The 25,601-nt window shown below is 32.7% G+C and overlaps 1 protein-coding gene across 1 annotated transcript; it reads right to left on the bottom strand.

Annotated features, from left to right (window-relative positions):
- Window positions 1-12,987: 12,987 nt before the first annotated feature.
- Window positions 12,988-25,228, bottom strand: LOC145279591 (mediator of RNA polymerase II transcription subunit 30-like). The gene is made up of 5 exons (XM_080130756.1): window positions 25,106-25,228; window positions 19,615-19,980; window positions 18,553-18,714; window positions 18,326-18,433; window positions 12,988-13,588 (listed from the first exon to the last, which is right to left on the bottom strand). The coding sequence occupies exons 2-5, from the start codon at window positions 19,975-19,977 to the stop codon at window positions 13,487-13,489; spliced, it is 735 nt and encodes a 244-aa protein (XP_079986882.1). The 5' UTR covers window positions 19,978-19,980; window positions 25,106-25,228; the 3' UTR covers window positions 12,988-13,486.
- Window positions 25,229-25,601: the final 373 nt, after the last annotated feature.

Below are 25,601 nucleotides of genomic sequence, written 5' to 3'. Positions count from 1 at the left end.
CACCCGACACTAAAAAGATCGAAGGTTTCAATGGTAAAAATAAATCTCAAAAGTTTTTTTCTATTGTCATTGTTTCAGTTCCAGTTTTCTCTTATACAAATGAATAATATAAAATTGTTTATTAAAACTGTCCACCATCTGCTCCACCATCACTGCCGATGTTTGTTACCAATGCACAAGATTTTTTGTCTTTTTCTTCTTAGTTTCAAGCGTTTATTTTTGAGAAAGAAAACTTTTTCACTCATTTCTGAGGACGTCTTTTAATATCGACAAAATATAAAATTTGATTCAATTGCATATTTTATCAGCTTTTTTGGAAGTGTTTTCTTTATTTGGAATTTGAATTTGAATCGGTGAAATCTACATCTGTCTCTCTCTCTCTCTCTCTCTCTATATATATATATATATATATACTATTAAGCCGCCCAGCATTGCTTGATATACGCATAAATATTATATTTTTTTATTTATTTTTTTTTTTTTTTTATTACATTTTCACCCCAAACAAGGCAAATTGCCACTTTGGTGTAGGGGGCTACTATCAGGGGCAACAACTACTGGGGTACTATGTAGGGATTTGGGCAGCAAGATGTCGGTTCACGTTACACTTGAACTTCTGCACGTCAGTACTGTTGGGGAAGCAGGGACCTGGAATGGAATTCCAGAGTCTAGCGGTTCTGGGGAAGAAACTATTGGAGTAAAAAGATCTTTTACATCTAGGGATCTAACCGCCTGTCGGGTTTGTCGAGGATGCTCACATCGTGGGGGCACAAGTGATTGCAGTTCATCAGAGCATTCAATACTTGTAGAAAAGGCAGAGGGATGCAAAATTTCGTTGATGGGACAGAGGCTGAAGCTTAGATACCAGTTCAGGGCCTATCAGGTTTGCGACTCTCTTTTGAACCTTGTCAAGGAGCGAGAGACTAGTAGCAGATGCACCAGCCCAGATGTGACAGCAATACTCCATACATGGGCGAATGGTGGCCTTATAGAGGTACAGGATACTTTCGGGTGTTAGTAGTTTTCTAGCACGGTAGAGAGAGCCTACCTTTCTTGCAGCGGCCCTGGCAATGCCTTCAATGTAATTGTTCCAACTCATGTTTCCTGTGAACGTTAGGCCAAGGAGTTTGAAAGATGTACTCTCAGATAAAGAGTCGTTGGCCATTGCTATAGGTGGTAGAGAGGGTATTTTAATTCCTGCAGATTTCTTATTATAGAGCAAATTCGCTGTTGATTATCATCCAATGTATAGTAATGATTTCAAAAGTTATAAAAAAATGTAACTTGGGTACCATCTGCTAAAATCGAAATCAGAACGATTAGCTCTCCATCCTTAGTCGCTATTTATCTCTCCAGCATCGTTATCATCTGAGCGACTGCAAGATTAATTCAAAAAGTTAAAAATTCAGCAACTTTGAGCCATGAATGTTTAATTTTGAGTAACAGCTGGAGTAATGTTTTATACAATTACCCTGCCAAGATATATTACAAAACTAGCAAGGAGACCCGACATTGTCTGGGATTGAATGATGATCAACAAATGTTTCACACTTCTATATTTTTGTCATTAGTCATTCAAATCGATTGCCTGCTCTAGTCAGGGATCCACTGCAGTGCACTGGGAGGAAGCTCACATGCCTCCCTGCACTGACTTAGTCAACAGTCTATATAGACTATACATTGTAATCTATATTACACTATGGAGAATATACAGTTGATTTGATAAAATTATTTTTATATAATGGCTTGAATTAGAGCTTAAAATAGTTAATAAAAATAAATACGCCTGATCATCTTTTTTCCTCTCCTAAATAACAAATACAGATTATTTTTTAGTTGCTAATGAGAGGGTGTTTATCATTCAAAATTAATATGATTTATTAATAAAGATCTTTTCAATCTAAAACAAACCACGCATGCATGGTCCTCCTCTTGTGCTGCATGTGAGATGACGCCACAAAAAATTGTGAAGAAATGATGAATGTGAGAAGTGTGAAGGGCCAACGTTGCCTTCACATTTTCGCCAAGTTTTAGAAAAATCTAATGAATGGAACAAAAGTTATGGAGTAAAAAGTATAATTTTTTTTCAATTTTGGGGCATTTGTGACCCCTTTTAAGCTCCCAGGAATGCCAAATCCCAGTGAAAACGGACAAATGATTCAGTTTCACGCCTTAAGACATGTATATTTGAATTCAGCACCATGGAAAACCACTATATAGATATATATATATCAAGTTTTTGAGTAATTTGAAAAAAGAGCTCCAAAAAGGCGTTTTTTTAGTCCTAAAAGTCCCAGAGGGATGCGAACTAGAATTTTGCCAGGGTCACCAATACTGAATTTATATTAAGAATAATAGCCTCCACATTTTGGCCAAGTTTCAAGAAAATCTAATGGATGGATCAAATGCTATGGGGTAAAAAGTGTCATTTTTTGGCGATTTTGGGGCATTTTTAACCTCTTTTGAGCCTCTGGGGACGTCGAATCTCAGTGTAAATGGATATTGGTGCAGTTTCGGGCCTTAAGACGTATATTTGAGTTGACCACCGAGAAAAACCAGTATATAGTCAGACATATCAAGTTTTTGTTAAGAAATATGAAAAAAGAGCCACAAAAAGAGACGTTTTTTAGCACTGAAAGTTCCTGTGGACGTGAACCAGAATTTTACCAGGGTCACCCATACTGGATTTATATTAAGAACAATGAGCTCCACATGTTGGCCAAGTTTTAAAAAAATCTAATAGATGGATAAAAGTTATGGGGCAAAATGTGTCATTTTTTACCTCTTTTGAGCCCTTGGGGCGCAACGGGAAATTTTGTAAAAAAATTTTTTACTGTGCACATCTATTTAATGAAATACAATTTGTGGCAAAATTTTAGGAAAAACTAAAGGACGGTTATCTGGCAATAGTCTGGACTAACGGATGCCATTGAAAGCATAGGTTCCTCTCTGATAAATTGGGGGACCAATATAAAATGTAAAGTTATGCTGCAGGACTTTTTAGATGAAGATTGAAAGTTTGGATGCTTTGAATTACTATTCTTATCTTGGATGTTTTTCTCACGTTTTCGCTGATGGATAGAAGTGCTAAGTAATAACCGATTCTAAGAGACAGTTTTGTGGAGGTTGAAGGTTCAATCATCAATATGGGTAAAACTAAGAATATAATTACGAATAAGAGCAAGACGTGCCCCTTTGAAGTAAATACCCCCAACTGACCCAACAAGTAGCAAAATCCCACCCCTACACTGTAGAGATCTCTAGATGCCGGAAAGTATTCTACTTAAATCGTTTCTTCTCTCAAACTTCTAGACTTTGGAATTCTTTCCTTACTGTATGAACATGCAGAAGTCCAAGTGTAACAGACATCTCGTTATTTAACTCCTTACAAAGTATCTCTGCAAATTTGGTTCCAAATAGTAGCCCCTTACATCAAAGTGCTGTTGTGCCTTGTTTGGAGTGAAAAAGCAGTAAATAAATGTTTTTCAATTTTAAGGGTTTCATTCAAAATTCCTTATCGATTGCTTAGTTCGACCAAACACTAGAAGGTCGGGGGTTACATCGGCTGAAACATTGTGAGAAAAACATTCAAGATTAGAAGAGTTTGAAAAATCTAAATAAAACTAGAAGCAATAATATTTTTAGAATTTTTGGAAACTAAGTATAAAAAGGTGAGTGAGTGCGATTAATAAGGTGAGACATGGATTCACCATCGGGTTCAGAATACAAGAGCAGATCGATTCAGTCAATTAAATTTTAATAATACAGTGGACGGATTTAGTCATGTGCGAAAAGAAATTTGAAACATTGTCAATATCTGTTTTTATTTTATTATTACATTTACACCCCAAACAAGGCAAATTGCCACTTTAATTGTCAATATTTGTTTAGAACTGTTGTCAATATTTGTTTAGAACTAAGCAGGAAAAGATTGTCAGGTAAAAGACGAATGGGCACAATCCTTCACGTCTGATCGAACGAAAAATAAGGGAAAGTGTATTCCATTTAGTTCAAAATGATAAAGTTTGATTAATATTGAAATGCCTTTCTCTCTTCATGTCTGGGCATGGTTTCAGATAGAGGCTAACAATAAGGTATCCAAACAACATTATCGACATTCTCAGGATCGCAACACGTAACTAACATCCATAGTCACCATCGAAGGATGATGAAACATGACTTTTTTTTTACAGAAAATTGTTTGAGCAAATTAAGAGTGGAAAAACAAATTCTATTCATCTGAAATAAAAGAAAAATTGTTGCAGTTACAAATAAAAGAAATAAATAAAAATCTGAGTCTGCATTTTTTCTTTTTTAACAAAAGTTTTTATTACACTTTTTCTTCCATCTCAACACCACTTGTCCCTCGCCAGCGTCCATCTTGCCCCGTGTACACTTTTCTTCGCCAACATCATGACTGCCATAACCAGACGTTTCTCGCCTGCAACTTTATACGTTCATTTTCTTCAACGCCACACTTTTCTTCTCTCTGACCATGTGGGGCATTTTCTTTCTGTTTTACCTTCCTCTTCTCACGCACACTTCCTAATTTGCATATGTGCATTTTTTGGCTGCTGCTACTAATTTTCGCAAGCCAGCCATCCTTACCTGCTGCTGCTATTTTCCCACAAACGTATATTCACACTATGTTACAAAATAAGCTTATATGAATCACATTTTTTCAATGGGTGATCACATGACTTCATCAAATAACGGTTGACTGTCTTGTCATCATGTGATCTGGAACTCCACATTTTATGAAAACGCAACCCCATCACTGGCAACGCAACTGAAAGTGTTCAATAATTAGTCATATTTTTTGTTTTATATGAACTCTTTTTATATTAATAAACTATGAAGATAAAATAATTACTCAGGTTTTAAGCCGAGTAATAAATTTTGAAAATGTATACTTCAATAATAATATACTAGCAGAGCACCACATGTTGCTTAGTCATAAAGTAGACTTAAATATTTTAATTTTTGAAGCTTTTGTATTTATTACTATAGAGCCAATTCTCTATTGATTATTATATGTAGTAGTGATTTCAAAAGTTTAAAAAAAAAAAATGACTTGGGTACCATCGGCAAGAATTGAAACAAGAACAGTTAGCACTCCAGCTTCAGTCATTTTCACTTAAGCTATCATCAGATGGATAAGAAATAGTTAAAAATGAACCAACTTTAACATATTAATGTACATTTGTGTATTCATACAAGAGCACTTGAAGTTCACTTATGCCTGCAAAGTTCCAATTTTTTTCAATTTTGAACCCTTAATAGTAATTTTTAACAGCTTTTATATATATAAAACAACAGTCCACAAAAAAATGCAATCACCTGACTCGATTTGCGCTGCGACTTTGTGACTCTGAGGAGATGCACTTTGAAAAAAAGAAAATGGAGATAGACAGACACACAGACATAATGAGTTATATATAGTTATAGTCTAAAGAAACTGAGTAAAAAAAAAATTTTTTTAAATAAAAAATGCAATTTAAATTCCTGGAAAAAAAAAATATATATATATATATATGATGAGAATAATGGAAATAGTATTCCGACAAAATAGAGAAATAAAAAGGAACAAACCGAGTTATGTGTTCATCAATGTTTTATCTTTATTTTGTTTTTCATCCAGAGGAAGTCTCGAAATAAAGACAAAACGTTGATGAACACATAACTCGGTTTGTTCCTTTTTATTTCTCCCTCTCTCTCTCTCTCTATATATATATATATATACACATGGGTACCCGGCGATGCCCGGGTTGACATGAAGTTCTATTTGGACCAAACCTGCTATACTGAGGATATTAATCATTTTCATTGTGGGCAACGTCGATAACCCCACAACAATTTCAAAAATAAAAGAACAGATAAAAGCATGTAAATGTAATCGCAAAAAAAAAAAAAGAAGTACGATAGCCTCTCCACCAGATATTTCATCAGAATCGATACAAAGAGAAGCTATTCTCCAGATATTGAGCACTTTTTGTTGCTCGTGCGCTGGATCCCACTCCCGCCAAAAAAAAAAAATAAATGAATCAAAACAACTTTTGTTTCAATAAAAATAGAAGCAAATGCCAGAACGACCAAAAAAAAAAAAAAAAAAAAAATTAGCCGTGTAGGCAGACTCCAATTTGAAACGCAAATAAAGGGAAAAGCTAATTTCCAAACGACTTTTCCACTGTAAAAATAATAACATTTAAAAGCATTAATGTATTTGAAAAGTTTAAGAACAAAAGGGAATTCCTTTTATTGGTTTGTTTTCGTTTTGTTTTTTGTAAAGACACTTTTTTCACTGGCTTTTTTTTTCCGTAAATAAAAGAAATTTTCGACTTGTTTCTTTTTTGGGGAGTGGGGATGTGTTCAATTCCCGGAGCGCTCAAAGATTCTGTATAATCGTTTCAAGAATAATAAAAACAAACGAGATCTTTTCGTTTATTCATAAGTGCTTTATTTATTTATTTATTTTTTGATATTTAAAAATAAAGCAAAACATCTTTCTATCTACACAAAATTATTTTTTCACGCTAGAAACTTATTGCGATTACCAAATTATTTTATGTGGGAAGAGTTTCTTTATTTATCTTTCAAACTTTTGAACATAAAAAAAAAAAAACTCATCAGGGGAAATAACTCTACCGGTTTCTAAAAAAAAAAAAAGAAAGAAATCAATGTCGGAAATAATAGTTCCAAATAAATTAAATATATTATCAATATAATTGTTATTTAAAGCTGGTGAAATAACAATCTTAAATTAATTTTAAACACTTAAAACAACTCTCTCGCTAGAAAGTTAAACTAACGTACAGCTATTTAATAAAATCGATTTTCCTTAATATAATATGCAAATGAGGCGACCTCTTAATTGTATATTTTGAAAGGACCATACTATATATATAAAAATAGATGAAACATTAAAGTAATGGACCTTTTGTATATTAATCAAATTGTGAACAAGCAAACAAACAGACAGGAATACGAATTTATATATATATATATATAAGTTATAAAAATATACATGGCAATTAAGCTCCACAGAATATTCCACATTTCATCCATGCTAGGATTCGTCAGGCTTATGTATATATATAAGTGTTTTTTTTTGTGTATTGATATTCATATTAAAAACCCTTTTTTCTATTAGTATTTATTTGCTTCCCTACGAAAGCAAAATGTGACACAAGGTCGTTTTTAATGTGGGGTTAAACCAACTCCACAAAAAGAAGGCAAAAGGGGCACTCTGGTTGGGACCAAAAATAATAATTGTCCCAGTATAGAGAGTTTCCCCTTCATTGACCAAGACAAAGTATCTTAAGTGTAACGTCGGAACAGATACTACACTTTGTCCTTAGGCTATTAGTATTTATTTGATCTACACTTTGATCTTGGCTATTAGTATTTATTTGCTTCCCCTCCATTGACCGAGACAAATTACCTTAAGTGCAGCATCAGAACAGATACTACACTTCAATCCCGTCTCAAAGGCCAAGAACAATAGAAAAAAAAAGTAAGCCTTTTTTCTATTTATTTAAAAAGAAAATACAACTTTGCTATGTATTGGTTGTGGAATTGCATTCATTAGCAACAAAATCAAGCTAATTTGCACATTCTTTTAACATTCATTTAATTAATTCCCTTCTAGTTTTTTTTGCTTACTTATCGAATGATCATATTCAGTTAACTATTACGTGTAATTATATTCAGTTAACTATTACGTGTAATTATATTCAGTTAACTATTACGTGTAATTATATTCAGTTAACTATTACGTGTAATTATATGCAGTTAACTATTACGTGTAATTATATGCAGTTAACTATTACGTGTAATTATATGCAGTTAACTATTACGTATAATTATATTCAGTTAACTATTACGTGTAATTATATTCAGTTAACTATTACGTGTAATTATATTCAGTTAACTATTACGTGTAATTATATTCAGTTAACTATTACGTGTAATTATATTCAGTTAACTATTACGTGTAATTATATTCAGTTAACTATTACGTGTAATTATATTCAGTTAACTATTACGTTTAATTATATTCAGTTAACTATTACGTGTAATTATATTCAGTTAACTATTACGTGTAATTATATTCAGTTAACTATTACATGTAATTATATTCAGTTAACTATTACGTTTAATTATATTTAGTTAACTATTACGTGTAATTATATTCAGTTAACTATTACGTGTAATTATATTTAGTAAACTATTACGTGTAATTATATTCATGTAGATATTCTACATGATTTATACTTGCGTAATATTTGCATAAAACGGTTATAATAAACACAAACCTTTCTATATATATTTATGTATGTGTATATATATTTGTTTAAAAAAATTTGCCTACCAAACTCCCGTCAGTTTTTGGTCTACAGTCATGAAACTTCATTTATAGCATATTTGAACCCATGCAAAACTTTATATTTGGGTTTTAGCCGGGGGGGGGGGGAATTGGTACACAAGTGAAAATTAAAGAAATGAAATTTGCCATGCATAACGTAGTTGCTATTGCTTCATGTTTTAATTTTTATCCTTGCAGCAGACCTGACTTCAAACATCAGGCATTAATGTCAAAGGAAAAAATAAATCACAAGTTTAACATTTTGGTTTCGATTCTCAATGGTGACGCGGGAATCATTTTTTTTTTTTTTAACTTTTTAAATTATTACTATATATTGGGTCTAATAAAATATAATAAATACGAAATCTATATTAATAAAAATATAATATTTAAGCGTATTTTACAAACAAGCAGCCAAATTAGTCGATTAGCAGTTTTTTGACATGAATAGGACTTTTTTTTCTTTTTTTACATGGGGGTCACCACTTATCAAGGTCCGGAGGCCACTCAGGGATAAGGGTTATTGCGTGTACAGTAATCAATGAGATAGTATTGTAGTAATCATTAGTATTGGAGATTTGATAGAGTTTCTTACTTAAGGGGGCGGTTTGTCAGGAATTTGTTTATGTTGAATTTGAAGACATCTAAGTTGTAGTCAGGTGGGAAACAGGCAAACGGAACAGAGTTCCACAGTCATGCACTTCTGAGAAGCTCTGCTCATGGAATCTATGTTTGGATTTAGGCAGAGATAAAGAGTGGGGAAAATTATTGACAGTAGTTTCAGCCAGACGGGTGTTTCTCGTGAAAGATTAGCCAGGGGGGGACGAGCTCAGATGAACACTTGCCACGGAAATAACGATAAAACAAAGGCAGGCTCGCAATATCTCTTCTGTGGGAGAGAGGTTGCAGGGAAGAGAAAAGGGTATCCCCCACTAAACCACAAAGTCTATTTTGTACTCTGTCAAGACAGGATAGGCTGTTTTTAGCAGCTGCTGCCCAGATGTGGCAGTAGTACTCCATCCTTGGATGTACTTGACTTTTATACAGATAGAGAATTGCATCAATAGTGAGATATCTACTGGAGCAGTAGAAGGATCCTACCATTTTCTCAGCGTCCTTGGCAACAGACCTGATGTACGCGTTCCATTTCAGATCAGGAGTAAAGGTCAAACCCAGAAGCTTGACAAAACATGGAGCCTCTCCAAGATGAAAGCCATCCATTTCAATTGATGCCAGATGGGGATGAGAGCGTTGATGATGTAGATAGAAGCTTGGTTTTGGATACATTAAAAGTGACCAGCAACCTCTTCCCCCACTGTACAGTGCGCTCAAGATCAGAAGAGAGAGAATTAGAGAAAACTTCGTCATTTACGGCCTTTGATATGTTGCCATAGATGGTCGTGTCATCAGCATAGATGTCAATGAATGGTTTAAGTATGTGTTTTGGGAGATCATTGATGTAGATCAGGAAGAGAGTTGGGCCCAGGATGGACCCCTGAGGGACTCCAGCATTAATACCATGGGCCTCTGATTTCTGCCCATCAACCACTACTGTTATGAGCCTATCGGAGAGAAATGATTTAATGATTGAGAAAACATTTCCAGTGATACCGTAGCTGGAAATCTTGTGAAGTAGGCCCTTATGCCATACCTTATCGAAGGCCTTCCATATGTCAAGAGCAATTGCCCTGGAAAGGAAGTCTTTGTCAAGAGATTCACTAATCCTATGAGATATAACTGTTAGCACATCTGCTGTAGATCTTGCAGAGAGGAAACCATATTGCATGTCACTAAGAAGGTTGTTTCTGCTGAGGTGGTTGACTTCTTTATTTAATATGGATTCCAACAATTTACTCATGACACACAGGAGACGGGGACTTATTGGTCTGTACTGAGAGGGAGATGACTTTTCACCTGAATTCTTAAATACAGGGCATGCTGATGAGGTTTTCTAGGGTGTTGGGAAGCACTTCTCCTTAAGGCAACGCTTTTGTAAGTATGGGGGCAAGTTCTGGTTGGAGGTTTTCAGCACTATAACTGGAATGCCGTCAGGGCCAGTTGCTTTACTGGAATCAAGGTTCTTGATTAACTTGGTGATCTCACGCACAGATATTTGTATGTTGCATAGCGTGTTGTCTGTTATAGGAGGAAATACGGAGAGTTGATGGCCTTTGTCACATAGGGTAGAATTAGCTGCAAAGTTCTTGGCAAATAGTCTGGCCTTGTCTGATGTTGACAAGATGACCTCAGGTCTATTGATGATAGTTGGGATAGAACGCACGCTTCTGTTTAAGATCCTGTTTGCTATTTGTCAGAACTGATGGGAACCAAGCTGCTGATCAGCTACTTTGGATTCAACGGACTGAGTATATAGCTCTCTTGCATTTTTTATTACTCTTTTACAGTGGTTGCTGGCAGTCTTGAAAGCAGCTTTAGTCTCAGTACATCTATTACGTTGGTAGCTATGGAAAAAGTGATTTCTGTGCACGATGGCAGCAGCACATTCAGGGGAGAACCATGGCTGGCTGTTAGGTTTTTGTTGGAATTTTTTGGATGGTATGAATCGGTCTATGCCTACAATTAACCATTCGGTCAGGTCTGATACTATAGAGGACACATCTTTTTAAACATGGAATGCAGAGGTAGGTCAGATATAAATGTACGGAAGCTATCCCAGTCAGCCATAGAGTATCGATATACAGTACGGTGGAGAGGTACGTCTTAAAACTTATTACATTTCATTTTTATCTTAACTGCTACAACAGAGTGGTCGGAGGATCCCAGAGGAGATAGAACGGAACATGAACATAGCTCAGGGGAAGTTGTGAGGAAAAGGTCTAGAAGGCTTGCATACTGACCGGTAGTATCGGGCACATGGGTAGGTTCGTGAACAATCTGAGTAAGGTCATAGGCAGTGGCAAAATCATGACAGAACCTTCCCTCGTCATCGGTTTTATTTGAGTGGGTCAGCCATTCCACATTATGGACATTGAAGTCACCGCAAATGTGAATGTTAGCCGAAGGATAAACAGACAGGATGTGGTCAATTTTCTCAGATATGCTCTTAAAGATAGTAACTCCGCTGTTACTTTTTTAAAAATACAAGATATTTAATTCTGTTTCACAAATCAGTTATGACAAACATTAGTCCAATATTCTTTAAGAAAAATTTATAATAAAAATAAAATTATAATTATTTATAAAAAAAAACCTATGAAGATGTATTATAATTAAATGCACTAATTCAAAGCCCAACATTTTTTAATAGTTGCTTATAAGCAATGTTCCAAGAAACTTACGATTGTACATTAATTCTTATCCTGATATCAAGTCATTTTATACACAAAAATCATACTATTTTATATTCATGGCAATCGAGTTTATATTCTTCTGTAGTTGTCGTATGGATGTGAAGCAATTATCGCATAGATATTATCTCAAAATTAAGGAATTCTTTTTTGTGATTTTGACTCTTTAATTCTTTTTGTTATGTCTTCATCGGTTTAGTTCATAATTGTACAGAATGACTACCCCCCTCCCCCGTAACACTCATAAAATAATTAAAATTCACAAACCTTGTATTATTTGGATTATTCGACAAATGTTTTCATCTTGAATGTTAATCTTACGTTTCAGCAGATGTGACCTCTGACCTTCTCTAGGCTAGAACTCACGAATCTTCTTGGAAACATAAAAATGTGAGAAGTCGTTTGAATAATCCAAATTATGAATTTCTCATCTTAAAACTTCACAAGCCTTTGTGCAATCCAACAATATTTGACACAAATAAACTTTAATTTAAGCTTGAATTGTCCTTCAAGTTTCAATCACAAATATCCAACAATCTTTTATCACCATTCAATGATACAAAAGGGCACTTTAGTGATCGGTATATAAATATGAAGTATGATTCTGAATACTCATTTGACTTTAAATTTCTCCAGATTTTTATCTGCAGAGTTATCTTTGAAAACAATATCAAGACAATTTCTGAACCGAAGAGGAGTATCATTATCTAAATGAAGAGTGCCAAGAAATGAATAGTCAAATTTATGATAATTTTGCACATTGTATTCAAATATGTTTAACATTAAATGTGAAACAGACATTTATCAAGTTATCATTTGTTATTTTGTCAAAAGATGTCAGATCATCATTGTACCTGTATTGCGTTATCGCACCTGTATTGCATTGTTGCATCAAAAAAATTTAAATAAAATATTCGTTGCAAGAATTTAAATCATTAATTACAAATATAAGCAATTCGCTCTCAAAACGAAAACATTGATATTTTGGTTATCTACTTCTCTGCTCCTTTTCTTTTAGCTCGTCTGACTCATTTATCTCGTTGTCTTCATCAATTTAATGCTTTGATACCTCATTCTAATACAGCAATTCCTAATTCAGTAGTTTCTTTCCAAAAACCACAAGTTTGCGGAATTCTCTTCCTGCTGACTGTTTTCCTCCTACCTATAACCTTGGTCTTTTCAAGACTACGGTAATAGACATCTCCTGTCTTTGTGATAATCATCTTTTTGTGTTAGCTCTTTACATCAAGTGGCTTCATATCTTGTCCGGAGCGATTTCCATTAAAAAAAAAAAAAAAAAAATTATTCCAACAATTATGATTTTAAATGATTTAATGAACAGAGATGAGAAAAACCAAAATACAAAATACAAATGCTCCATGAACAACAATACTATTAAAACTATGCCCTGATTTTTGTGAGAAAATCAATATCAAAAAACCAAAATGCAATTTTGCATTTGACAAAAAATGAAAATTCTGAGATGTTTTTTGTTAAATCATCATTACACTCAGCATCAATAAAGTTTGTAAGATGATCAATACTTTAGAAAATATCGTGTCTGCTCTAATTTGTGTTGAGCAGAAAGTTTCACTGCCAATCATCAAAAGAAGGGAAAGAAAATGAATCAATGACAACAAAAGTCAATTTTGTTCATGCTGATGATTTCATAAGGCAATTTGTGTTCAATTTTGGGGTTTTTGCAGGGTGGAGAGGGGGCGGGGTGATAACTGGCAAATGGGACATTTTTTTTTCAGGGGTTTTATATTTGGTTGGAAAATATCAAGTCAACTTTTTTTTGGCCATTTCATTTTCATCCTGTTTTCCTCATCGTAATCATCGTGTTGATCTCCCAGATTATCGTGCGAATGTGATCAATGATTTCCTTCAGCTGTCGACTCTTTAACTGGATTTTCTGAAAAGATGAACAGAAAGTAAAAAAACAAATTTAAAGAACCAACCCAACGATTTTTTTTTTTTTTTTTTTTTACCCCAGACAAGACACAGAGCCACTTAGTCGTGAGGGGGCTACTATTTGGGACTAGATTTGCTGGAATACTATTTAGGGAGTTGGGCAGCAAGATGTCTGTTTACATTACACTTGAATTTTTGCGTGTTAGTAGTCAGGAAAGCAGGAGCCCAGGAGGGAATTCAAAAGGCAACAGTCCAAGGGAAAAAGCTATTTTACAGAATCTATGGATCTCTACAGTGTAGGAATAGGATTTTGCTGCTTGGTGGGTTTGTTGAGGATATTGTCATTGAGGGAGTTCAAGTGCTTTAAGTTCGTCAGAGCACTTGCCATTGAAATACTTGTAAAACAGGCACAAGTTAAAAAAAAAAAAAAATTTGAAAAAAATTTTTTTTTTTTTTTTAAAGAACCAACCCAACAATTACTATGCGAACACTACCTAAATAATGCAAACAAAAATAACAATTCCATATTGACAGATTCAGCTGCAACACAAAGGATGCGCTCAAAGCTAGGATCACCAGAGTCTCAGGAGGGGCTACATTTTAAGACCGCCTCAAGATAGTCACCATAGCCAAACGGGAGTTCATTAAGCAAAATTGACAGAACAAATCATGTAAACCGACTGATCCAAGCTTCATGAATAAATCTCAAAAAATGAAAATACTGTGTTACTTTTTTCTATACAATTATTTGCACCCTACTGATGATTCTCGAAAGGATGAAACACTAGTGTCTGCAGGTATTAAGAATACTTATAAATAAATAAATGTAAAAATTTTGCAAATTACAATTTAACATTTATTTTTCAAACAAGAGATACAAAATAAAAAAATGATTATTTCCATATTCCATGGAGTTTTAAAGAATAGCTCTTATGCTGATAGGAAAAACAATTAGCAAAATGATTTTTCTCAAGACTAGCTCTTATAATTTTGCTGATTAGCACATAGTTTGAAAGCTTCAAAATCTGAAAAAATTAATGTTCTGAAAATAATATAAATATATAGAGATAAAAAAAAAAAAAGGATCTTCAGCTTGAGGTTGATGCATGACGGTGTAATTAGTTGGTTGGAAATAATAAGCAATAATGCCATTGGATTTACGGATTTCAATCAAATTTTATGGATTTCAATCAAGTTTTATGGATTCCAATCAAGTTTGCATTAAAATTTATTTTAGGCAAATTTATCTTTAGGTAAAATATCCAATTTGTCCTTAATTTATTTTATTTTATTTCCAGGTTCAATTCAAATCTGCCGAATTATGAAGTGATTATTTTATTCAATAGAAGTTATATGCTGTTCGTCAATTTTCACAAACTTCAGTCAATCACTGCTGCAACCCACCAGTATCACATGTAGGCAAGCAAAGATCTTTAATCAAATTCATTATAAATACTTTATCATAAAGAAGGACAAAAGTAATTCATATGAAACATGTCAATGTGGGCAATCAGTGGTTAATTAAGATTTAAGCTATTTAATTACATCATGGTAATAACATTAAATTAAATCATGGTAATAATATTTAATTACATTATGGTAATACTATATCATTAAATCGTGGTAATAATATTTAATTAAATCATGGTAATAATATTTAATTAAATCATGGTAATAATATTTAATTAAATTGTGGTAATAATATTGATGTAATGGAATAACCTAACATCCCTTCATAGATGAAATGAACTATACCCTCTCACGTGACGGAGAGAGAAGGAAAAAAGACAGGAAGAGAATAAGACAAGATGTCGAGTAACTCTTATGTCACCTGCATTCCCTTGTAAATAAACCCCTTTGTCTTTCACCCATAACCCCGTGTTTCTTGCTGTATTCTTATTTAAAGTAAGGATATAACAAATGGCGACAGGATTCAAACTCACAAAAAGGGAACTTTAAGCCAAAAACATTGGAAAATAAAGAGAAGAAAATACTGCATGGATAAATTAAACTACTGGAAAAAAAAAAAACTAAGAGACACAAAAAGTAAGTTAAGTTTTTTAATTCATTTTGTTATGGTCCTACTGAGAAAAAAAAAGAGAAGTTGATATTTCACGAAGCATTGAAAGGAACAATTTTTGAAAATGTCCATTTCAAATTTCTTTTGTTTCATACGGAGGAAAAAAAACATCGCGGAAAAAAACGTGTAGACTGTGTTTCTGTGTCAATTTTGTGTGTGTTGCAAAAACCTTGTCTACAAAAGAATGTTTTTTTTTGTGGTTAAAAAAAAACAAACTATTCAGTGAATTTATTTAATGCTTTGTGCAGGTACTGTTAACCTTTTGTTTTATTACTGTGTTTAAAAAAATTCTTCAACATGGAACAATTAGCAGAGTTTACAAAAATGATACAATTAGCACAGGCAGCTCAACAAAGCCAGATGGAATTTTTACAAAAAGAACAGTTAAAACAAAATGATGTATTAAAAACTATATTAATTGAAACAAGAAGAAAAAAAGGATTGTCGGTTCACTCCGGAAGGAATTGCAAATTCGCTGACAGAATTTTTATATGAACCAACTAATGCTTAAAGTTTCCAGCATATTATTGCAGATACGAAAATATTTTTTCCAAACGATGTAAGGCCTGGTCGGATGAAGAAAAAATTATTTTACTGTTGCATTTTAATGTTCCCATGAAAATACCAAGTATACCAATTTTATACTCCCAAGGAAACCCAAAGATATTTCTTTTAAAGAGACTATAGAAATTTTATCGAACATTTTCGGGGAACAGGATAGCTTATTTTATACTCGTTATAGGTGTTTAAATATTTTGAAACAAGATGATGAAGACTTTATCACCTATGCTGGGAGAGTAAATGCCCAATGCGAGTTATTTAAGCTGAAAGACCTAAAAGAGGACATGCTTGGTATTTGTGCAAGGTTAACATCCTCGAAGGATAAAGAGATTCATTCAAGGATATTATCCATTATGAACTAAGACATAGAAATAACCTTACATATAATAATATTAAATTACATCATGGAAATAATATTAAATTACATCATGGAAATAATATTAAATTACATCATGGTAATAATATTAAATTACATAATAATAATATTAAATTACATAATAATAATATTAAATTACATAATAATAATAATAATAATATTAAATTACATAATGGTAATAATATTAAATTACATAATGGTAATAATATTAAATTACATAATAATAATAATATTAAATTACATAATAATAATAATATTAAATTACATAATAATAATAATATTAAATTACATAATGGTAATACTATTAAATTACATAATGGTAATAATATTAAATTACATAATAATAATATTAAATTACATAATAATATTAAATTACATAATAATATTAAATTACATAATGATAATAATATTAAATTACATAATAATAATAATATTAGATTACATAATGGTAATAATCGCCTCATGCTCACAGAAAGAGACAGATTTCTTTACCCCTTTATTACCTGGTTGAACGAATTCATTCAGTTGCAAATAAATTAATATAACGGCATAAATAAAGTGGGAATTGATTCAAACACACCTTGTACGTATTAGTTCATTATTTGGGTACCTCAAGATTGCAACTGTCCACTGCTTACATTCAGTATGTTGTCATCTCTCTCAAGAGAGTGATGGATTTCGTTTGTTGTCATAAAAACACTTTTTTCAAGCACGAATAATAATCAAGGTAAGTTTATGAAATGAAAAACTTCTCAGTCAACCATCGAATAATGGTTTAAATTGAATACAATCCGATTTTAAGTAAACATTAAAGTTAGAACTAGGATTAGAGTTAGGATTAGGGTGAGGATTAGAGGCAGGGTTAAGATTTGGGTAAGGATTTCAGTTTCCAAAATGCAAATATGACCCTCCCCTTATTCTTTACTAATTGGAAATAAAATTCTCAGCTTAACTATTGAACTTTAAAATTTTTCCACTTTGAAGACAATCGTGGCATCATTAGTCTTTAAACTAACTAAAATTAACAAATATTTTTAATCATCATAATATATATGGCACAATCACATTTACACATTGGTTCTCGCCAAATCACCAAAGGTTAAGTAATGATGAGCCTGGACAGTAATAGATGGGTGACGATTTGGAAAGGCAAGGTGCTGTATGCACCGTGCCAAGTCGTAGAAATTTCCAGGTTGGTATCTGGAGGCGCCACCTCCGAATCAAGACAGAAAGCAACAGGAAACTGCCGTCTTTACTTGTCCTCCCAAGATTACGATGGCTCCACAATTTGGAGAGTTGTGGTCACCGACGTCGTTAAAACAGCTGCTGCTGCTGCTGCATGCACATCATAATTCAGGTCATAAAGGGTTACACCACTTTCACAAACTCATCTTTAACATTTAACTTGATTGCTTCTTCGACTGTCCCGTTCCTAACATGAGATATATTTCCCATCACATCACTTCATTTTCCGCAAACCCATCTCTGCTTCTGCTTAATAATCTCAAAAACAAAAACCTGTTTTCGTTTGTGCATTTCTAAATTACCTGCTAATATACATTCCAATCAATTTACCCATCTGCAATATAATTACAATACTACCTTTGCTGTAGCCACAGAAATCTACAATATTACATGTTCATTAAATAAAACGTTTTAAGTGCATACAGTTATTACATGCATAACAATTGATTAAGAAAGCAAAACTAATTTCTTCTCACCTCTACAATGTCTCGGTGTTCTTCACAGACAATTTGATACAAGTTGTTCTTTTCCCCATCGCGAAGAGCCTCAATATCATAGTCTTTGCCATTCAATGGGATGACATTCTGCAACAATCAATACAGCATTACAGCATTTTGTTTAATGGAAAAAAGCAAAATGAAAATTTTTCATTAAAAAAAATGTTCCAGCTTGAAAACTCTCAAAAGAATCCGTCTACACTCACCTCCTGCGATAACATGGCTTCTTTAGGGTTCGTGCTCTCCTTTACTTTTTCGGAAATGATGCGCAGTTTACGAAAACTGAGATTTAGCATTCTCATATGATCGTCCAATTTGTTTTTCTTCTCTTGATGCTGCTGGACACTATACGACATTCCATTTGGTAACTAAACAGAAGAGAGATATTAGGTGTGAAAATTTTTAACAAGAAAAACAAATATAAAAAAAATTAGATGTGAAAATTTGTAACAAGAAAAACAATTATGAAAATTTGTACTAGTAAGAAAAATTAAGTGTGAAAATTTGTAATCCTATTATAAATTTTCGTACTGTCTGTCTGTGTGTGTGTGTGTGTGTCTGTCTGTGTGTGTGTGACGCGGTTTGTCTTAGCCTACAAGCAATCCACTCAGGCAAGTTAGGTACCAAAATGAAGCTTATGACCCAGCGGATGTTTTAGTGATATTTATGTCCAGGTTTTGTGCATGGAAATGTAAAAAATAACGATTTACTAAACGTTTTATTTACTGGATACTTTTCTTGTATTCACCGGAATTTATTATCTCCCTTAGTAAGTTCAATTTACTCTGTGTGTGTGTGAGAAAGAGAGAGACGCGGTTCGAAATGAAGCTTATGACCCAGCGGATGTTTTACTGATATTTATATCCATGTTTGGTGTATGGAGATGCAAAAAAAAAAAATTTTTAAAATAACGATTTACTAAACAACGTTTTATTTACTGGATATTTTTTTGGTACAAGGACTTAAGTTTGCCCAGCTGGGCAAACCTGGATTCTTGTAAGAAAAAAAATACCACTACCGTTCTTTCAACTCATACGACATAAAATTGCTTGTGTTTAATTTTCCAACTTTTGTGTTTACAGAGTGACTACTTTCGCCACAACCGCCAATGGTAATAGGCAGACTACAAGAACCGCATTAGCAAAGTATAGAAAATTGAGAGGACAAGGAATAAACTTTGATGCAACAGATTAGATGAATGTGTTTTATGGGATGGCACCACAAGACTTTCAAACACAAAAACATAAATCAATTAAATAATACATTACCGATATGGTTTTTAATACACTGAATATATCTGCTGCTCTCTGCACTGTATCATGGACGATTTCCTGGCCAAGCCGACAAAGGGAGACACTGTTAACTTCTTTTGGTAACTGTTGGCTACCACCAACATTTGAGGAGCCTTGCCCACTGTTCGAACCTAACATACTGGCACCCGATGGTTGCTGGGAGCCCATCATGTTTGACTGTTGTGAACCCTGCTGTGAGTGTCCATGCATCTGCTGCTGTTGTGGGAGTGGTGGTGGAGGTGGAGGTGGCAGAGAGGTTTGATTGCCAGAAGGTGGCTGGTTGGCGTTTGGGTACATACCACCCACCTGACCGCCTCCATATGGATGGTTGCCTGACATTAGCTAAAAAAAAAAAAAATAGTCAAGTAAAAACAATCAAGAATTTTTTTAAAAACATAACTGGAATAAAATTAATTACATATTTTCAAGACATTTTCAGAAAAATAAGGAATTCCTTACATTTCGGTTGATGTGATTTTCGGTCTTAGATCAAGTGTATATTAAATGAAATTGTGCGACCATTTCAAATGGCGACACCTAGAAAAGTGTCATGTGAAACAGGCAAGACTCGCTAATCATCTAACCTTCGTGTACAGATGTAGAGACTTAAAACTCATACCAGCAGGGTTGACATTACAAACAACAGTGGATTCCAGGAAGGCACGTAGAGTCGCGGAAAGGGCAGGGCATGCCCTCGTTCGAGAAAGGATCCAACACACTCGCTGGAATAAACAAAAACTAAGGAACGAAATATCCGACACCTTAACATCGTTCCTTGTCAAAGTGATTCAAGAGGAAGACAGGGTGAGAATCCAATCAGATTTGGATAAATCGTACAGACAAGAATATGAGAAGGTCAAAGGACGCCAAATCAAGAAGCTCACAAAGCTCAAAGACCAGAGGAATGTAACATCAAACCACCGCTCACCTGTGAAAGCGGTCATCAACCTCAGCAGCCGCCAACTGAGTCACTCAGAGGAAGCAGTACTAAATAAAGGTCTCAAAATATATTGTATTGTGGGGAAGGTGAGGATTGTAGAGAAAATAAACAAAAAACAGAACAACTGCAGACATATCAAATCTTAAGGTTGAAAATCCAAATTTTGAATGTATTGAATTTTTAATCTATTGTGTTTTAAAGTGTGAAATTCAGTGAATATATAAATAATTATTATCTTTCAGATGAGCAAAATAAAAAAATCATAGATTTTCATTATTTTTACAAAAAACACTACTTTTAAATCTTTGAAAAATAAATTAATAATTTTCTTTTAGATCCCAATATTGCTAATATACCATTAAATAGGAAATGCTTTGAAGAATCAATACCAAAAAGAAAAGATTAAAAAAAAAAAAACGATAAATAACTGCGCATTTTGCTAAAAATACAATAATTTCTTTCAGCAATTTGTTGTTACGTGATATTAACAACACACAGTTGTCTGTATTTACAAACAGTTGTTATCTTCCCTTTTCCTTTTTGCTGTAACTTGCACTTGACTTAGTTTAAAGCGTAGGGGACTTGCATCTACCACACTTGGTCCTGATGGCAAGACAGGGTCAAGCATGATACTAGATCCAGGAGTTGTCTCCAACACATGCAGCAGCTAGCATTCCCACAATGGTCACCCATTTGGTACTGGCCAGCCTCATCGCTGCTTAACTTTGGGGGTTATGTAGGCTTTATATCACTTATAAAAAGAGAATTAAACCCTTATAAAGTTGATTCTTCACTTAAACGTCAAAACAAACGTTAAAAATACATGGAAATTTACAAAACTAAATGAACTTATTTAGTCCTATAAAGGCTACCGTAGTTTCTTCCAAACTATAATTAAATTTTAGATTTTTTAAATTTTGCCATGCAAAATCCATGTATTGAGATAAAAGATGGAATTATTTGAAATTTAGGTTTTAATATTTTTGCATATTCTTTTAGCAAATCATTCTAATTCTTATTTAGACAGACTAAAAATTAATTGGTTCAAAAACCTTTTAAAAAATATTCAAATGTGTTATCAAGACAAAAATACCAGTGAATGGTGTTTTTTTTTTTTTTTAGAAAATTTTAATTTAAAATTCTATTAAAAATAGAAAAGTTTTATATTATTCCACATTTCATATGATAAAATCCAGGAAAAAAAAGTTGCTCAAGAATAATGGATTTTAATAAATTTTAATTTACTCCCCCCCCCCAAAAAAAACTTGTTTTTTTTTTTGGCCGTACCTACCTAAAGTATTGTTGCCATTATCTGGGCTGGAGCATCTACAACTAGTCTATTACTCTTAGAGAGGGCTAACCTATTTAAGAGTAACCCAACAAGTAGCAATATCCCACCCCTTCAATATTGAGATTCCTAGATTCCGGGAGGCTTGCTACTCTAAATTCTAATATTAAAATGAAACTAGGCGCTTTAGTAAAATAATTTTTTGTTTTATTACAAAATGAAAACAAGGTGAACAATATTTTATTTGAAAAAAAAAAAAAATTCAAATAAAGATTTTTTTTTAACCCGACTGTTGCGATACCTTTTTTGCTCACTTGCTTATTTAAAAAAATACAAGTTGAAAAATTATTTTTTAAAAATTATTACATTTTAAAAAAATGAAGTAAGATTTTTTTCATGTAAGTTCCGAGCCATTCTGTGATCCAGTTGATCCTACTATTCACACAAATCGTGTGGAAGGTAGCTGGAGTTTTTGTAAAGTTAAATTCATTGTTATACGAGAGACAAGTGAACCTCATATCATTAAAATATTTTACAAGCAAAAATCATTGTTTTTTATTATAGGTAAAAAAAAAATCTCATCTCATTTTACTATTGAAAAAACTTGTAAACAAAAAAAAAAAAAACTGCAATAAAATCGGAAAGGATTTTTCCGAGTCTTCACCATCAGCTGAATTTAAGTAATAAATCAGTGCTTTTGTTTTGTTTCAAAAACAGAGTTTAATCTTGTATAATTGTTTTTTCGTTGTGACGGTTAGCAAATTAGGAACAATCATTAGGACTCATCTGGAAAAGCATAAGAATGTGTGTGTGTGTGTGTGTGTGTGTGTGTGATATAACAGTTCTAAAAGTTCAAAATATTAAGTTTTCTCAGTTGTTAATTTATTGCTTTTCAAAATGTAGCAATATTGTTTCGTTCGCGACTAACAGATCAAAATTATGTCTTTGCTGCATTTTTAGTCACTTATTCCTCAGAGGGGATTTAGCAAACGAAAAAAAAAAGGGTTAAAAATTCATACATACAATAAATGAATGTTACTATAGCCAATAAAAGTTACTTTAGTACCTTCCTGCCTGATATTTTTTGTGTTTTAAAGTAGTTTTAAATTTCAAATATTTGTTTTTTTATGAGCGGTTTTGTAAACAATATGGTGGTAGGTTTATTTCCCATGTAGAAGACTAGTAACTAAAATAACTTTTATTTATTGCATATATGAATTTTTATCTTAGGTGTTTGTTGTCTTCTCTCCTAAATCACCATGAAATTATTTTATGAAAGTACAGAATAGCTGGTGCTTATACACTTTTGTTACAGCGTTATTTGTTATTTATTGTATTTCTGGTTTTTTTTTTTTTTTTTCTGGTTTGTTTGTTTTGAAATTCGTCTGCGTCTGTTACTTTGCTCGGCTTAATCCGGTGACTGCCGGTCGAGCCCGAACCATAATTGACAGAAAATCCCGAGGATCCGGGTCAAATTCTGCAAGAGTATCAATAAATAAAATTAACTTTTAAAAAAATTGCGCGGACGGGACGCGTAGGGATAGCAGTGTCAGAAATTTCGTGAAAATAGTGAATAATTCCACCCCATCTTTCCAAGCTTATAACTCCTCGAAAAATGTAATTCAAGCCCTAATTTTTTTTTTTCAATTAAAGGAGTAAGGACCAAGGTTTTATTTAAAAAAAAAAAAAAAACAAAACAATGTAGGGATTATTCAATGGCGCCCCCACTAGCAGTATCAGAATTTTTGTAGGAATTTTTGACACCCCTAACACGAAACTGCGAATACAATATAAAAATCTCGTAATTTCTCTGTTAAAAGTGGGTTATTTATTTTCTTTATGGATTATACTTCCAAAATAAACTATTACAGTTGTTTTAAAAGTAATAAAAATATTTTTATTTTTTTTTTAAAACAGTAATGAATTTTCCGAACTCAATATTTTTCAATTTTTAAACTCAATATTTTTAAATTTTTAAATTTTAAAAATCTATCAAAATTTTTCTATTGATTCTATTTTTACGATATTTTCAGGGTCAATGTGAAATTTTATGTTCTTTCCAATAAACCGAATATAATATTTTAGACAAACGTTTTTTTTAAATTCACGCCCCCCCATTTTCACGCCCCCCCCATTTTGAAATGTCTATTAAAAAGTAAATAATTAATTTATGTTTAATAGGTTTATATATCACAAATTGAAGAGAAAAGGTCAATAAATAATATATTCAAATTTAAAACAAAAAAAAAAAATCAGTTTTTTAGAAATTTACCTGTAAAGTCCGAAGTTTAAAACCTTATTTTATAAGAACACATGTATGGAGTATTGTTGTCACATTTGGGCTGGTGCATCTGCCACTAGTCTCTCACTCCTAGACAAGGCGCCCCCACCCCATTCCAAAAAATTAACGAGACCGTGTTGCCTTGTAAACAACAATATTCAAAATGACGACCAGTGAATTTATAAGGAATACATCGGAAAGTGTAAATCTTAATATAATAAGAACTACTTGCCGGAGACAATTATAAATGTGATATTTGTTCGAAACCGGCCCGAAACCTCTAAAAATCAACTTTTTTATTATAAGTCTTCATTTGGTCTGTCACTCCACAAATACCGTATTTTCAAGTTAAATTCAATTTTTACGATATATTTGTTCATTAAATTGTTCGGTGAAAGTACGGAATAGTTACAAAATACGTTTCTCCCCATGTTAAGATAAATAATAACGTTATGATTTTCAGCGCGGTAACGTGGATGCGTAAGTACCAGTTATTTTATTATTTCTTGACAGATGTCGATTTTTCGGTAATCACCGCTTCGCTCCGTGAGTCGGTTACTCTTCTGGTTTACCATAAATTTAATTCTTATTAAAAAAATATTAGCAAACATTATCAAAAGTGAGATGGAGTTTTTTTGTTTGTTTGTTTTTTTTATTATTTATTTATTATTTTTTTTTTTTTTAGTTTTATTGATGTTAACAAAACTGGTTTCCATAAAAATCATTTTTTTATAAGGAAATACAAAATGATCATTAAATGAAGACTTAATTAAATTTTAACCATATTTTTTTTAATTGAAATGAATTTTGACAATAATAAACTCAAACCTGAACATGTGTTTGCAACTGAGCGAGAGGAAATGCCGGTATATGTGAATTCATGATAAAAATTCTTATTCGCAAAAGTAATATATTAGAGATTTAGACATAAAACATCAATAAAAAAAACATTACTTACAAATTTGTATTTTAAACAAAAGAAAACGTTGGAAATTCGATAAATGCTTGATTTACTGCAATAAACAAGTTAATCGACTAAATTAGTCTTTCTTTCTTTAACAATGGGCAGATAACTCATAACATTTTATTTATAATGGCATCTGCGTAAATTGCTTTTTAATTTGCGCCATTGCTCTTCGAGGAAACTTGGTTTAATATGAACTTTATTTCGATAAAGATAATATTTCATATAATAACTTCTCTTTACATTTTTGTGTTAGCATATATATAAAAAGTTTTATGAAACATGAGATTTTTTTTTCCGGTCTTAAGCGTCTTAGACCACTTCAGAAAATTTGTAGGAAATTAAAAATCAATATGCCAGACGAACATAATGAACAACCTCCGTATTTTTACATCAAGATGCGATTTGGATGAATACTAACAAGTAGATGTCTTTAATTCTTACCATTTTTTTTCTCCACTTGGTTGAGATTCACTCTCTTTTTGCTTTT

The sequence above is a fragment of the Euprymna scolopes genome, chromosome 7 (genome assembly GCF_053919585.1).
Source record: "Euprymna scolopes isolate OS-2025 chromosome 7, ASM5391958v1, whole genome shotgun sequence".
NCBI classification, from domain to species: Eukaryota; Metazoa; Mollusca; class Cephalopoda; order Sepiida; family Sepiolidae; genus Euprymna; species Euprymna scolopes.
This window is presented reverse-complemented; position numbering and strand designations above follow the sequence as displayed.